General features: G+C 43.6%; 1 protein-coding gene across 1 annotated transcript; it reads right to left on the bottom strand.

The window, feature by feature from the left end:
- Positions 1–1,598: 1,598 nt before the first annotated feature.
- Positions 1,599–17,537, bottom strand: OCIAD2 (OCIA domain containing 2). Its single transcript, XM_029932020.1, has 7 exons — positions 17,506–17,537; positions 15,261–15,388; positions 10,344–10,440; positions 8,649–8,702; positions 5,339–5,386; positions 3,868–3,985; positions 1,599–1,963 (listed from the first exon to the last, which is right to left on the bottom strand). The coding sequence occupies exons 2-7, from the start codon at positions 15,324–15,326 to the stop codon at positions 1,882–1,884; spliced, it is 465 nt and encodes a 154-aa protein (XP_029787880.1). The 5' UTR covers positions 15,327–15,388; positions 17,506–17,537; the 3' UTR covers positions 1,599–1,881.

The raw sequence follows: 17,537 nt of genomic DNA, 5'->3' as shown, positions 1-17,537 counted from the left end.
GGAAAAAAATGTGCCTAATTCTGAATTTTTGCCAATCCCTGAGAGAAGAATCCCCGATGGCTAGTTGTCAGAGTCAGGGGTTCAACTGCATCCATGAAGCTAGGATTGTTGGCTTTGTGTTCTGATTGACAGAAATAGAACTTTATCAGTTTAAAGACCAGGATATGTAATATAAAGGAGATGAAGTCAAAACCACTCTGTTTCAGGTGCGTCTGGGTGGCTCAGTCAGTTAAGCATCCAATTGTTAATTTCAGCTCAGGTCATGATCTCACGGTTTGTGGGCTCAAACCCCACATCAGGCTCTGTGCTGACAGTGTGGAGCCTGATTGGGGTGCTCTGTCTCGCTCTCTCTCTGCCTCTCCTACACTTGTACTCTCTCTCTCTCTCAAAAATAATGAAAAAACTTCAAGAAAAACCCTCCATGTCATATTCATTCATTTTACGTGAACTTAATATTCACATAAAAAATAAAATCTCCCAAATATTTTTGATACTTACAATTAGATATTTCAGATCTATTGTTAACTTATGATGAGCTTTTCCTTTTTCTGTGGTTCCCAGATGTATTAAGTTAAATATAAACACACACACACACACACACACACACACACACACACACACACGAGCATGCAAACATTCACACAAACCAGTATTTAAATGGTGACACACACACAAAGCATTTTCCTGAGAAAACACAACGATGCAAATTAAATGTTCATGAAGGTCTCAGACAACTCGCCATAAAATGCAAGGTCTCCAGGGAAAGAGGTTGGACGGCTGGTTGGTTGGTTGTTTTCTCCATGCGGAAAACCTGGCGGGAGAATAGGAATCCAACTCTTGGGGTTGGAGTCACTGCTTCTGAGCTCCTTATGGCCCTAAAAGTTTATCGTTCTGTGAATTACTTCTTCCAGTGATTGTTCCCATAAACAAACTGTTCCTTGGGAGAAAGAGGGGCAGTTTGGAAAGGCATGTTTATTCTTTTTTTTTTTAACGTTTTATTTATTTTTGAGAGACAGAGATAGCATGAGCAGGGGAGGGTCAGAGAGAGAGAGGGAAACACAGAAGCAGGCTCCAGGCTCTGAGCTGTCAGCATAGAGCCTGATGCGGGGCTCGAACCCACGAACCACAAGATCATGACCTGAGCCGAAGCCAGACGCTCAACCAACTGAGCCACCCAGGTGCCCCAAGGCATGTCCACTCTTTCAAGCTACTAGCAGTATATAAAAGAACCCAGTTCTTTAGTGCTGACCATGAGCATGCACCCATTAGCTAAACAGTACCCTAAAGGTGATGGGCTCTTCCAAACCTCACCACAGCGATGAGGCACAAAGCCATCTATGTCACTGAAAGGACAGTGGATCCAAATTCTGACTCTTTCAAGGGAAATATTTTTTATTAGCTTAAAAATCTTGGTTCCCACATTTTAAAAAGCACTTCTCAAACCTATATAAGAGGATCTTCCTTGCCCTGTGTCTGCACCTCTATACACACTGGTTTTCTTTGAGGCCCGGCTTCCCACATTCCTGAATATGCTTTCCCATCCTGTATCAGCCATCTTAAAACCCTGAACAGAAGCAGAAAGAATGGATGCGGCCGAATCAGAGAAGACTCAAAGTTCTTTACTTAGCTGTAAGCAAGTTAAGGGGTGCAATGTAATTTCTTTTTTGGTGTGTGAACGCCCCCGACAAGTTCTCAAATAGCAGACAAACATACACTGCTCACTTCAGTTGAGAATCTTCCACAGAAAGCGTGTCAAAGAGTGTGAGAAGCACAATGTTTCTGGTCCATGATACGTAGATTATTTTAAAGTACACTTGACATTATAAATGTGTACAAATTCAGAGAGAGGTTCCAGAAACTTCAGAAGCCACAGATAAAGGTTTAAGAAGCTGAAGGCTGCGAACTCCCTTTCTCATTTAATCCATGCTTAATTTTGCATTCCTCACAGGTGAGCAGGCAGTGCCTAGAACGGAAGCAAAACTGGAAGTTTGTGTTTTGTCCCTGGTTGGGCTACTCTTAACACAATGTCACAGAGAGGCATCTTCTATGTGGAAGTTCACAAGCCTAATTAAAACAAATTTTTTTAATGTCTTTATTTTATTTTGAGAGAGGGAGAGACAAAGAGTAGCAGGGGAGGGGGCAGAGAGAGAGGGAGACACAGAATCTGAAGCAGGCTCCAGGCTCTGAGCTGTCAGCAAAGAGCCTGACACGGGGCTCGAACCCACGGACTGTGAGAGCATGACCTGAGTTGAAGTCAGATGCTTAACCGACTGAGCCACCCAGGTGCCCCAAAGCCTAATTTTTAAAAAAAATTTTTTATTTATTTTGAGAGAGAGAGAGAAAGAGAAAGAGAGAGAGAGAGAGCAAGCACAAGCAGGGCAGAGAGAGAGAATCTTAACAGGCTCCGTGCTCAGCTCCATAAGATGGAGACATGGGGCTCCATCTTATGACCCTGGGATCATGACCTGAGCCAAAATCAAGAGTTGGACAATTAACTGACTGAGCCACCCAGGCGCCCCTCACAAGCCCAATTTTTAAAGGAAAAACAGAGCTGTTTCTTGGTTTGAGACCCCTCAGAATCCCATCCCCCACAAAAGGTCAATAATAATCTTCATATCCGATGTTGTTCTCACAGGTTTCATGCTGTCTCTCAAACAGAACCCACTGTGACCAGCGAAGGTCTTCAGAGAAATGTGTTCCCAACACCCAACCTATCAGTATTATCATAGGTACTATTTGCTGAGCACTCGCTCTCACAAATAGCCATTTCTATTCCTTATAACATGCATGCAAACAATTCTGATCACCATTTTCTACAGAGGAGGAAACTGAAAATCAGAGTGTTAGACACTTGTCCAAGGTTCCACAGCCTCGTAAGTGGTAGACCTGGTTTTCACCCGGGTACTCTCACCACCGGGGTAACATCCCTGACTCGAGTCCTGTGGCGGACACCTCTGAATGAGAATCTGGATCTGCAACAACCTAGAGGGTTCTGAGAAGTCCCTCAGTAAAGAAACCTGTTCAAATTCTACATGACCTCGTGACGGTAGAAGCCACGTCTGCTCATGAAGGTATTCCTTAGAGACCTGCACGACGTCTTGAACAAACGAAATAGGTACTTATTGAAGCTGAATAGCAACAGCTCAGAAATTGAGAGTTAAAGAGGTTTTCTTTTTCAGCATATGGATATGTAAAAAATTGTTTGATAAGTGGTGAAAAGGCCTTATTTAACTTTTTATAATTCTTTTCATTACAATCCCTCAGTCAAAGGGGTTCCTGGGTGGCTCAGTCAGTTGGGCATCTGACTCTTGATTTTGGCTCAGGTCATGATCCCACAATAGTGGGATCGAGCCCCGCATTGGGCTCCATGCTAAGCATGAAGCCTGCTTGAAATTCTCTCTCTCTCTTGCCCTCTGCCCTCTCCCCTGCTTGCATGCTCTCACTCTCTCTTCAATAAAATTAATAAATAAGTAACTAAGTAACTATAAATAACAATAATCCCTCAGTCAAAAAGATTACAAACCTGTCGCAATGACATGGATGGTGCTAGAGGGTATTATGCTAAGTGAACTAAATCAGAGAAAGACAAATACAATATGATCTCACTCATATGTGGAATTTTAGAGACAAAACAAGTGAGCAAAGGGGAACAAAGGGAGAGAGAGGTTAACCAGGGGGAGCTGGGTGGGGGAGAGGGGTGAAACAGGAGAAGGTGATTAAGAGTCCACTTAACATGATGAGCTCCCAGTAATTATGGACCTGTTGAATCACTATATTGTACCTCTGAAACTAACATAGCACTGTATGTTAATTACTCTGGAATTAAAATTTAAGAACTTAATAAAATTTTTTTAAAAGGTTACAAACCTGTTATGCCCTGGACCAAAACCAGCCCCACGTAGCTGATCTTCCACAGAATGGAATTTACTCTGGCATACTCGTATGTATGATGCCTTTCCAAGGGCGAATCCCAAGATACCTGCAACTGTAAAAGGAGGTGAGGAGAGATGATTTAAAAGCTCAGTATCGCCTCTATTAGTTATCTTCTAGAACTTTCTACTTTAACAGTAGTAATTCTCATATGAAAAGTTCCGTGATAAATCAACGAACAAAACCTCTGGGAATGAACCTCCCTATGAGAGAGAGGGATCAGGAAATGGAGGCTTTCTGATCTCCTCAGTTTTGAGCTGGTGGTAGAAGGGCCAGGACAGAGCCAGCGAAGGCGCTGCCTCAGGCAGGCAGCCAGTGGGAGGCCCAGATGGCAAACAGGTTTCTGAGGTGCCCGGGGTGGGAAGAGATGGGCTCTGTTGTGTCCATAGGTGACTTCCAAATCACTGGGCAGGAAAGACCTTTCATTCTCTGTATGGGTTACTGCAATCCATCTTGCCCGCAGGGAAGAGAGCTCATGAGGCAGAGGGAATCTATGGGAGAAATATCCAACCTCTCTTCCTGCCGGGCATGAGATTTCAGACTGTAACCTGGAATGCATCCTCTTTGTACATGACGGGTCTATGCATGAGTGGAAGATGAAACCCAAGTCTGTGGCAAATGTATTATTAGAAAGTCTGATTTTTAAACATTATTCATTTGGTAGGTCCATGATAGAAAATATCTTGGGGGTATGTGTGTGGGTGGCTCAGTCATGATCTCACAGTTCATGAGTTCAAGCCCTGCATCAGGCTCTGCGCTGATGGCTCAGAGCCTGGAGCCTGCTTCGGATTCTGTGTCTCCCTCTCTCTCTCTGCCCCTCCCCTGCTTGCTCTCTGATTCTCTCTCTCAAAAATAAATTAACATTAAAAAATTAAAAAAAAAAAAGAAAAGAAAATATTTTGAAAAAACTAGCCAAAAGAAGAAAACTATAGGCTCTAATGGCTCTGTCATTCAGAGGTTCTGCTTGGTCTCCTCTTGTATGCCCTGCTGATGTATCTTAGTCCAGGCTTTAAAGAGGCCTGTCTATGGGCGCCTGGGTAGCTCAGTCAGTTAAGCATCTGGCTTCGGTTCAGGTCATGATCTCACGGTTTGTGGGTTTGAGCCCCACATCGGGCTCTGTGCTGACAGCTTAGAGCCTGGAGCCTGCTTCAAATTCTGTATCTCCCTCTCTCTCTGACCCTCACCTGCTCATGCTCTCTCAAAAAATAAAATAAAATAAAATAAAATAGGCCTGTCTAAGGTGGAGTCCCTACTGCTCAGCCTTATATCAAAAAGTGTGAATGAACTAAGAACTTCACACTGACAAAAAAACAGAGACTGACATTCACATCTACAGTTGCCATAAGCATCTTCTTTTAAAAAAATGAATCTTTTTAGGGTTTGTTTGTTTTTAACTTCTATAACTTACGTGCAACTTTGGGCAATGATCCAAATCTTGGGTTAGATGCTAAATAACCTAAGAAGTAATATATAAATACATTATTATTACATTTTATAACTTATTTAAATTTATAAAATATAAATAAAATTTTAAAGTAAATCTTGATATACATGGATTCTTAAAGAGATGATTTTTAAAGAGTTATAAGTCAATTCTTAATTGAACTTAACTCTCAAATAACCATTTTTAGCAAGTAGCAAGTATTAGTAGCTTTAGTGTACAGGAAAAGAACATGAAACAGACCATTTAAGACCAATTTAAATATATCAAGGCAGGGGCAGGAGGGCACCTGGCCGGCACAGTCCATAGAGAATGTGACTCTAGATCTTGAGGTTCTAAGTTCAATCCCCAAATTGGCTGTAGAGATTACTTAAAAAAATAAAATCTTAAAAAAAGACACCAACTCAACGAGGGGACTAACAACCTAGTTCCAAGCAATAAGCATCGTCCCCTCTCCTTTTCTAAGTAACTCAACATGAAGTCTCAGTTTAGAGAGTCACAGTGTATATATAGCAAAATTTAAAATGAAAACATTAAAATCTGTGGTAGGCAGAGTAATGGTCTCCTAAAGATGTCCACATCCCAATTCTTGGAAACTATGAAGAAAATGGAATTAAGGTTGCTAATCAGATAATTTTAAAATAGGAAGACTATCCTGAATTATCTGAGTGGACTCAATGTAATCAAGATGTAATCATCTTGAGGGGCACCTGGATGGCTCACTCAGTTAAGTGCTGACTTCGGCTCAGGTCATGATCTCGTGGTTTGTGAGTTTGAGCCCTGCGTCGGGCTCTGAGCTGTCAGATTCTCTGTGTGTGTGTGTCTCTCTCTCTGCCCCTCCCCCACTCATGCTCTCTCTCTTTCTCAAAAATTAAACATTAAAATAAAAAATTTTAAAGATGTAATCATCCTGAATATGGAAGAGGGATTCAGAGACAGAACCGCAGCAGTATGAGAAGATCTTATGTCAGTGTTGCTGGCTTCGCGGACAGACGAGGGGGCCGTGAGCCAGGGAGTGCGGGTGGTCTCCAGAAGCTGGGAAGGGAAAGGAAGCCCCATACCCACCCTCACCCACAGCCCGGAAAGAATGCAGCATTGCCAACACTTTGATTTCAGCCCGGGAGACCCATTTTGGACTTCTGACCTCCAAAACTGTGAGATAACCAATTTGTATTGTCTTAAGCCCCCATGTTTGTGGTAATTTATGATAGCAGCCATGGAAAACTAATACGCAAACCTGGAAAGGTATATTTCTACACATGCAGACAACTTCAGGTTTTAAGTAGTTTAATATTTATAAAACATAACCCCTATAGACGTCATGATCATATTTTTTTGCTGTCAGAGTGGTCTGATGGAGACTTGTAATTGATGAATATATTTCTTTTTTTTTTTTAATTTTCTAATGTTTATTCGTTTTTGAGAAAGACTGAGCAGGGGAGAGGCAGAGAGAGGGAGACACAGAATCTGAAGTAGGCTCCAGGTTCTGAGAGGTTAGCACAGACCTGGACACGGGGCTCAAACTGAAACTGTGAGGTCATGACCTGAGCTGAAGTCAGAGGCTTAACCGACTGAATGACCTAGGCGCCCCTGATTGATGAATATATTTCTATAAAAAGCCTATCTTGAAGTTATAAAAATGATTTTGAAGTTATATTTAATAAATCACCTTTAAAGAGAAGAATATTATGTGAAATGGGATTCTCCTAGATACACGACATATGTGGTCTGAACCCCAAAAGGAACTAGAATATTTTCCCTCATAAACATGAGTACATGTTTATATACTGGGTACAAGTATTCTTTTTAAAATCCTGGTAATTGGGGCGCCTGGGTGGCTCAGTCGGTTAAGCGTCCAACTTGATCTCAGCTCAAGTCTTGATCTTGATCTCAAACTTATGAGTTCAAGCCCCGTATTGGGTTCTACGCTGGCATAGAAAAATCCTGGTCATCGGCAGTGTTTAGTATAGTGGGCTTCCACAAGGTCAGGTGTCTTCTTGTTATCTGGGGACCAAGCAAGGTCTACAGAGGCTCTGGTGAGATGGACAGAAGAAGAAAGAGAGGCAGAAAGGCAAAGTGGAAAACTCTAAGAGGCAGGAAGAGGTTATGTGGGAAGGTGCTGGGCGGCTGCTAGTTCTCTTGATCTGTTGCTCGGATTAGACAGGGTCCCTTCCGTAGGCAGATGTAGCCTCTTGTATCAGCCTCTTGCCCCAGGAAATGGCAAGCATTCAGGGGGATTTCGGCGTGACTTATCTCCTTGGAGCACCGTGGTGCTAGAAACCACCAATCTAACCCTACACGGAGCCCCTGGGAGACACAGGGACTCTGGCACAGAGAAAGGCACTGTGTTTGTGTCCTGTGGTGGCTGTGACTACTCACTACAAACTTGGTGGTTTGAAGCAACACAAATCTGTTACCTTGCAGTTCTGGAGCTCAGAGGCTCAAAATGGGTCTCCCTGGGTGACTTAAACCACTTGGGCGGCTACACCAAAATGGCAGACTGGGTGACTTATCAACAACAGAAATAATTTATTTCTCACAGTTCTGGAGGCTGAAGTCCAAGGGCAGGTGCCAGCATGGTTGGGTGAGGGCTCTCTTTGGGGCTGCAGACTTCCTGTTGCATCATTATGTGATGGAAGAGGCTGGGGAGCTCTCTGGGACCTCTAAGGGCACCAATCCCTTCACGATGGCTCCACCCCCCTCCAAAGGCCCCATCTCCTAATACCATCACATTGGGCTTTAGGAGGTCAACATGTGAATTTGGGGAGACACAAATATTCAGACCATAGCATGGGCTAAAATCAAGATATTAGTGGAGCCACATTCCTTTCTGGAAGCTCTAGAGTTTTTGTGTTTCCAGCTTCCAGGGGCCAGCCACTTCCCTAGACTCCTGGGCCTCTCCCCCATCTCCACAGCCAGCAATGTTGAACTGAGCCTTTCTGTCTTCGGATCTACTCTTGCATTTTTAATGACCCCTTGATTACATTGGGCCCATCTAGATAATAATAGAATAATCTATTTTAAGGGCAGCTGATGAACAACCTTAATTCGTCTGCAACTTTAATTTCCCTTTGCCACATAACTTAATGTAGCCACTCCTTCTGGAGATTAGGATTTGGGCGGCGGGGGGGGGGGGGGAACTTAGGCTGCAAATAAGCAAAAACCTGCATAAATAAGTCCTCCACCAAAACACAAAGGCTAAGTGCCAAAAAGCTGCCAGGAGGGCCACTGAAAACGGGGCTCTCAAGTTGAACAATAAACAGATCCTGAATCTTACCGTGGTGGACTAGTCCTTGGGTGGCGAGCATGCTCACAAGAGAAAAAGGCAGAGCTGCAAAAGAAAGATGCCCTTCAATATCGCTCTTTTAAAACTTGGCACCTCACCCAGAAGTCAGGGGAAGTTAGTCTGTGTTTTCTTCTCTTATCTACCTTGGCAACAGGGTGTTAGTCATTTGTTATTTTACTTATTCAACAAATATTTATTAAGCACCGCATGAAGAATTTTCTTGAAATCTGCCCCAGTCACTCAACCTGATGCACAGCATTAACGTGACAAAACTGAGCCCCGAGCTCCTCCATCTCTGACATCCGCTTTTACAGAAAGCCCACCACGTGCCAGATTCTGCGCATTAAATACAACAAAGGCATCTGAGTGCAAGTGCACACTTGGCCGTTGAATCTGGGCGTTGCCTCAAGCTGTCTTTTGAAAACTCCAACCCTATAACAAAGTTGAAAAACAATACAATAAACTCCTGCATACCTGACCTAGGACCGTTCCTAGCTTTTGTCTCGAATGCTATTTTACTGCACAATCTGGATATGTCTGTTATCTGAAGACGATGAGATTAGCACATTCATATTAAACATGGGTGGTGTTGAGCTATGATTTTTAAAACTGGCAAGTTTGTCTGGAAAAGGCAGTTTCTAGTTCTATCAAAATGCAGAGCAGAGAGCGCTGATTGACATCTAGCTCTTCCTAGCAACCAAGAAAAATTGAATGGCAACCAATTTTTCCACTCATATCTACCTGATGGTAGACAAACGGGTCATACTGAAATGTTAGTCTACTAGTGCTAGTGCTTACTTAAATTACTTATCCATAGGTTGTAAGACAAAACAAAACAAAACAAAACAAAACTCGTGACTTTCTAGGAGCACAATCAATCATTATAATGTATAAAAAACATCAAGTTGTAAAGTGTTGCTTCCAAAACTATTGATATTGAACTTGAATGATTTGAGAAATGAAAAACATGTATTTCAAAGTATAAATTGCCCCAATACTGCAAATCATTGGGACTACATTTTTGGGCTCTATAATGACATTTTCAAATGACAAATCATGAATTTTTTAAGTTGGAAGAGGCTTTAAAGCGCAGCATGAATTCACACCCTCATCTTATATAAGACAGACCCAGCAAGAGGAAGTGAATCAGCAGAAGAGGTCACTCCAGAGACGTTGTAAGAACTATTATTAATGGAACAATGCCACTTTTTACTCGTATCACAAAAATTTAAATGTTTATTTATTCATTTTTTAGAGAGTCATTCCACAAATATTCAATAGGCAAGTTCTATATGGAAAGCACTGTGCTAGGCTCTGGGATGAAGCAATGAATCTGACGTTATTTCTGAACTCAATGAAAGTTAGGGTCTAGTGAAATTTACGAAGGTCAAATCTTTCAAGAAATTCTAAATAACACTCTTGGTACATGTCTTTGGTCACACGGAGGAAAGTGTGTATCACTTCCTGCTGAGAGAAGGAAGGTAATCCTACATCAGATAGGACCTCTGCACTTAAAAGGGCCTAGATATGGATTTAGACTCAAAACACCCCATGACATTTAAAGTTCTTCAGGGAATTATGCAGTCTCTGCTCAAAAGTGAATCATTACCATAATTCTCCTGTGATATGTGGGCAGTTTATTGCAGCAAATACAGGGTTAACGAAGATTAAGGGGAGTTCAATTACCTCTCTTCCAGAAGCTTTCTTCTTGACATTCTCGGATAATCTTTAAAATCTCCCCTCTGTGGATGTGCAGTTTTGATTTTGGACAATATAATAGACTCTGCAAGGAAAGTTATGTGATGAGTTGACTGCAATCATTAGAAAAGCATCTGTTGGTTGTTTTCTCTAGACCAGGACAGGGGAGTCTCTTCACTCCAGTCACACAGCGTAATGGCCTCAAAGCCAGTGCCTGCCAACTGGGAACATTGGGTGGACTTAGGCAAGGAAAGAACCCCAGCTGGAGAAGCCGAGTGGCTCATGGACTCTCGAGCATGGGGCAGACACGTGGTCCCAACAAATCACTGCTGAGGCCGCACTTCCTCTCTGACCCCCAGCTTCTGTCCATGCGGCTCACTGGCCCAGCAATGCTCTTCACTCCCTTTGCCTGCCTGGTGTCCTTAAGACCCAGTTGAGTGTTGTCTCCTGGGAGAAGATGATACTTTCCCTAAAGCACAGTGTTCACATCTCTGGGATCCCATTCAGAGCTGTGCATTGCAAGTTAGCAATATATAGATCTGTATTCCGATTCATCTATTTCTACTTAGGTATGCATTTTTAGGCTAAGAACTCACCAACAGACCGCTTTTTATTTGTCAACATACCCTACTTTCTATCTTAATAGGTTTTTTTTACACATTTATTAAGTGGTCTGCACATAATTTCTGATGTGACTGCCAACATAGTTGAAATGATTATTTTTATTAGATCTATAGTATTCTTTTTATCATGTTGAAACATTATAATCTAGGCTAACTCCCATCATATATGGCCCTTCCCCTTTTGTGGGTATGTATTATTCACTCACTCTTACTTCTCTATTCTCATATTCTCCTCTGCCTATCACTGCCATTCTGGGGGGTTAATGCAGATCATTTGTTGTTAGGCATTGCTGCAAATGTTCATTGTTACGAGTGCATACATCTTTTGTAAGCAAATAGATTGTTTTATATATTTAATTTTACTTTTTTTTAAGGGGAAACACCCCTTTTAACATTTATTTATTTTTGAAAGACAGAGACAGAGCATGAATTGGGGGGGCAGAGAGAGCGGGAGACACAGAATCTGAAGCAGGCTCCAGGTCAGCACAGAGCCCGATGCGGGGCTCGAACTTGTGAACCACAAGATCATGACCTGAGCCAAAGTCCAACGCTTAATGGACAAAGCCACCCAAGTGCCCCTATTTAATTTTACTTTAAAATGTTAAAAGGATTTTTTTTCATGTTTATTATTTATTTTTGAGGCAGAGCATGCGTGGGGGAGGGGCACAGAGAGAGGGAGACACAGAATCTGAAGCAGGCTCCAGGCTCTGAGCTGTCAGCACAGAGCCCGATGCAGGATCAAACTGACGAACCATGAGATCATCACCTGAGCCAAAGTTGGAAGCTTAACTAACTGAGCCACCCAGGTGCCCCTTAAAATGTTGTCAACTCATCTCTATGCTTTTAAGCTCCATCCATGTTGTTTACACACCTAGTTCACTGTACTAACTGCTGGCTAATTCTCCAGGAGGTTTCCGAATTCTCACCACTGCATGTCTCCTTATAGTCCCCAGTGAGAATATTTTTCAGATACATCCCTAAAAGTAAAATATAGGGCATGTGCATTCCTGGTTTGACAAAGTCTCGCTAGACTCCTCTCCCCAATGGCTGCATCGTATCCACTCACACCAGGAGCCCCTCAACATCCCTCTGTCTACAGAACCTGCCTAGGAGCCAGTTAAGCCGGATTCTCAGCACATTGAAGAATGGAGCTTGGAACATTTGGCATTACTCAGTGTTCTAAATGTTGACAGTCTAATAGGTATAAATGTAATATTTTACTCTTATCTGCATTTCTCTGATAACGTGTTTGAGGATCTACCTATTCTTCAGCCAGAATGCCCTACTCCTCCAGTGCTGGGGCAATCGCTCAACCGAATCCGGCTTGTGCTCTTTTGTTAAGCAGTGGCTCAATGCTTTTTGATTGTGGTAACTTACCCATGACATCATACTTCCCATTTCAGCCATTTTACAGTATACAATCCATGGCACTAAGTACACCCACAAGGTTGGGCAGCCACGACCACCATCTAGTGCCAGAACTTTTCATCACCCCAAAAGGAAATTCCATACTATTAATGAGCCTCTCCTCACTTCCTGCTCCCCCAACCCTTAGCTCCCTGGCAATCACTAATCTGCTTCAGCTGTACGGATCTGCCTATTTCGGGTATTTTATGTAAGTGGTATCATACAATATGTTTCTCTTTCTGGCTCTCTTCTCTCCCTCGGCATGATGTTTTCAAGCTTCACCAGTGTTGCAACATGTGTCAGTCAGTCATTCATTTTTGTGGCTCAACAACATTCCATTGTATGAATATGCCACATTTTGTTTATCCAGTCATCTACTGATGGATATTTGGGTCATTTCTACCTTTCAGCTATTGTCAGTAGAACTGCTATGAATATGGATGTACAAGTTTTTGTTTGAACACCTGTTTTCAGTTCTTCTAAGCCATATGGCTAAGTTCATGTTCAGCTTATTGAGAAACTGCCAAACTGTTGTCCACAGCACCTGCACCATTTACAGTCCCACCAACAAAGTGTGAGCGTCCCATCCTTCCACATCCTGGTCAATGTTTCTCATTTTCTTGTTTCTGTTCTTTTCAAATTAGCACATTAAAATTCTCAATATAAATTATTTCATTAATTTAAGCTAAATAAACTAAATTGTTTCTGTTTTTAATTATGGTCATGTTAGTGGTTTTGATTTGTATTTCTCTAATGACCAATGACATTGCTCATCTAGTCATTTGCTTGTTGGTCATTCATATATATATATATTCCTTGGAGAAGTACCTGTTTAAATCCTTTGCTTATTTTTTTCCAAATTGGGCCATTTTTCTCTTTGTTGTTGCGCTGTAAAAGCTCTTTGTATATTGTGGATAACAGACCCTTACCACTATGTGTTTGAAAATGATTTTTCCATCCTCTGGGTGGCTCATTCATTTTTTAAAAAAATTTTTAATGTTTGTTTTTGAGAGAGAGAGAGAGAGAGAGAGAAACAGAGCGTCAGCGGGGTAAGGGCAGAAAGAGAGAGAGAGAGACACAGAACCTGAAGCAGGCTCTAGGCTCTGAGCTGTCAGCACAGATTCCAACGCAGGGCTCAAACTCACGAACTGTGATATTGGACCTGAGCCGAAGTCAGATGCCTAGCTGACTGAGCCACCCAGGGGCCCTTCACTCATTTTTTAAAAACAAATTTTATTTAACTTGTTCCTTACTGTATTAGTCACATTTGTATTTTCTTGTTTGTGAATTATTTATGTAGGACCTCTGCCATTTACCTCTTGACTCTTTCATGTTTTTCTTAAGGTGCTGCTCTTTCACTTTGGAGTTTTGCCTTCCTGATTTTGCCAAAACTCTTTTTTAGACTCTTTGTAGTAGATGACAGTGTGGATGAGGGCCACCATTTCTTGAGTACTTTTCCATGGGCCAGGCACTGAGCCAAGCACTTTACATGTGTGATGGCAAGGTGGAAAGACCCCGTCGCCCCTCTGCCTTCAGAGTTCTAGAAACAACTCAAGCAGGCACCCTCTGTCTTCCTTCTCCACAAGTCCCCAGAGCACAGCGGCTTGACCGTGGTCAGGTGGTCAGGGTGAGTGAGTCACAAGGCGAGAGAGGGAGCTCTTCTTCCGCTGCACTTACCTTAGTCCCTCAGCAAGCACTCCTTATCACAGTGCAAATACCTCCTCTTGCTTCTGCCTATGGCTGCCACGGAGGTGGGGTGCACCTCCCTCCCTCCTTTGCCCCAAACACACACACACACACACACACACACACACACATGTATCCATGCATCTGGGCTCGGGGACCCTGACTACCACACTTGCTGTGAGTCTGCAGTCAGGACGGGTCGCTCCTGCACAGTCTCCACAGAGGAGCTCTGGTGATCCTTCCCTGTAGAGTCATAAATGTTTCATGGCTCTCGATTTCACAGAGGCAACTCGGGTACCTAAATTCTTCTCCTTCTGACTGGATGTCACTTGTCTGTTAACTTCTCCTAAACTTGGCTCCTTAAACACCACCCCCTTCATAAACTAATTTTAGCTGGGAAAGACGCTAGAGAGTAGGAACTCCATTTTCCCATCACAATATGTTTTCTTTGCTTCATTTACCTGTCCCCGAAACACATACTGTTCCTTCTTAACAGTCTGATCTACTGTGCCCGTTGTTAATACTAGCATTCTCAATCTGATCGCTAATTTAGTGGTTAAGGAACACCTGTCAGAAGCACATATGATTAGCCTTGAGTAACAAAACTGTAAACACAGGCAGGATGTATCATTCTGTTAGATTCAATTCAGAGTTTCGCTGCTAAAGGAAACCCCTTCAGTCCTTGACCGCCTATGTAAGAGTCAGACTAGATGCTAAATAGGGAAGAGTAAGGAAAGGATTTTTATAAGTAGAATTTTAAAGGGCTCCCTTTCAAGGAAGCTAGAAAAATAGTTTCCTTCCCCACTCCACTGTCTCTGTACCCATTCAACAAAGTGGCAGACTGAAAAAAAAAGTAAGATGACTGGTCAAGGATGAGGTCTAAGGAAAGTTCTGTATGACATTTCTCACCATTTGGCTGATGTCCACATTAAAAATATACCTGCTTGCGGTGCCTGGGTGGCTCAGTTGGTTGAATGTCCGACTTCAACTCAGGTCATGATTTCATGGTTCGTGAGTTCGAGCCCTGCGTCAGGCTCTGTGTTGACAGCTCAGAGCCTGGAGCCTGCTTCGGATTCTGTGTCTCCCTCGCTCTCTGCCCCTCCCCCACTCACTCTCTGTCTCTGTCTCTCAAAATAAAATAAAGACATAAAATTTTAAAATTAAAAAAAATAATAAAATAAAAATACACCTGCTTGCTTGGTGGTGGCAAATGGGGGCCTTTGTCCTGGTGTCCGTGAGTAGACACTGAGGCCATGGTGACTTTGTCTCTGCGTCTCTTCCAGTTGAGTGTACTCAGCTTCTTCGTTGGCTCGGGGTCTAAGGAAAGTAGAAGGGGGTCACCAGGCCATGGCTGAATGTTTAAGTCCACCTTAAGAGCACCCTTAGTATCAACTCACCAATCTGGAAAACTTATTTTCATTCTGTCATTAGTCTTCATCTCCAAGCACCTGCGACTCACACTCTAATACTTCTTCCACAGCAATACACACAAATTAACTTGCTGTAGTGACAGATTAGATTGAGCGTGTAGTGAAATGACACTATGCACAGCACTACTACTTAAAAATTGTGTCCTAAAAAAAGTTTCAATTCATTACAAGGTCACTAGGCATGACAAATATTTAGGGAGTGTCTATTATGTGTCAGGCCAGGGAATACACAGCTAGATAAGACAAGTCAGTGCTGAAGGAGCTCCTGGTCTAAAGGGGAAGAAAGACAGGTCAGCAATTATGCAATAGGCAGAGGGCTCCCTTCCAGGGATGTACAGGGTACTAAGGAAGGAGCAAGAAAGGTCTAATCTCTCCGGTCAGTTCTGAAGACATCAAAAACTAAGATTTTTGAGCTTTCAAGGGGGTGGATGGACTCCAGGGCAGGAAGACCAGTCTGGAAAGTAATTGTTGTCCAGGCAAGGAACTGAAAAGACCTGAACCAAGACCATGGGGAAGGATAGAGATGATAAGTTTGAGTTTGGAAATGTTGGACTTGGGCACATATATTGGAATTAGCCAGCAGGAATCAGAATATTTGGTAATCTGTGTCTGGAGTTACAGATTAGGGATAGGCTGAAAAGATGAATTCGGGAGTTGCCATCATAATGATAACAGGTAAAGCAAGAAACATGAATAAAATGATCTACAAAGAGTATTGGAAAATGTGAACTTTGAGGTCAAAGGAATATCAATAAGAGAAGAAAAGCATAACAGGCCAAGGAAATGACTGAGAAGGAAGAGTGGATACAGAGGGGTAGGAATTTCTAAATCAGAGAATGAATGATCGGTATGGCTTGGCTCCAAAAAGTGATTTGGCAATGATGGGCAGAGTCCAGGTGGGCCACGCACCCTCCCGACCCACCTGTCACCCCAACAGTGGCCACTATCCTCTGCAGCCCTGGATTCTACGAGTACCATTGATTTCCTTGCAAAGTAAATACCATCCACATTTGTGTTTCCTACTAAACTGCCAGGCGAGCGAGCCAAGGGGACCCTTAGTTGTAACCAGGTTTCACCTCAATTATCTAATGTTATAGAGGTAGCATGATGACGCCCTAGAGTGGAAAGTCCTGAAATCAGAGACCTGAGTTCAGATCCCAACTCTACTCCTCACTAGCCTTGTGCTTTGGGGCAAGTGATTTAATGTGTCTGTGCCTCAGCATTCTCACCTCTGAAGTGGGGGTGATGGACACAGCAAGGGGCTCGAGGGGCTTTGCAAGGATGAGGGATGAAGACTAAGGATGAGTGAGGTCCATGAGGACCCAGGTCAGTACTCTGAGCACAGCGGGCGCATGAGCAGTAAAGGGCTGCTGTCAGAGCGGCCCTGGGCACCCTGTTTCTCGATCTTCAGGAAGTCTTTGCTGACCTAAGGCCAAATTAGATAATCTTTGCTTAGGCATTAGGCCAGCCGCCTCAAATCCGGAAGCAAGGCCACCACGTCTCAGTTTTGGTGCCCAGTGAATCACCAGTCCACATGTGAGCAAATCTCCGGGAGGGTGTTGCCTTCCAGGTGCAACTCCCAGCACCATGCCCGGGGCTGTTTGGGGTCCCTCTGCTTATTCAGTGCTTGGGGCTGCAGGGGTGCTGACAGCTGGGCAGCGGGAGGGAGGCCAGCGGCGGGACGAGGAGCGGGGCTTGCTCAGATGGATAGCGAAGGGGATCGGCGCACTTTCCGGCGGCGGGGGAGGGAAGCGGGGTAACAGCTCGAGGGGGTCGGCCTCCATCTGCACCCTGAGGCCGCCCGCACAACCCCAGGCCTTCTACGTTTGCCGGTTGTCAGTCGGAGCCCGAGCCAGGAGAGGCGGGGCTTTAGAGGGGGCGACTCTAGATGCCCCGCCCCTGAAGACCCCCGCGGTAAAGCGGCAGAGGAACACCCCCTCCCCTCTCCCCCCGCTCCTCGAAGTCCCTCCCACTGTCGCCCGCGGTCACCCGGGGCGGACTCACCTGCGTAGGTAGGGATTCGTCACTAGCCGCGC

The sequence above is a fragment of the Suricata suricatta genome, chromosome 1 (assembly GCF_006229205.1).
Source record: "Suricata suricatta isolate VVHF042 chromosome 1, meerkat_22Aug2017_6uvM2_HiC, whole genome shotgun sequence".
Lineage (NCBI taxonomy): Eukaryota > Metazoa > Chordata > Mammalia > Carnivora > Herpestidae > Suricata > Suricata suricatta.
This window is presented reverse-complemented; position numbering and strand designations above follow the sequence as displayed.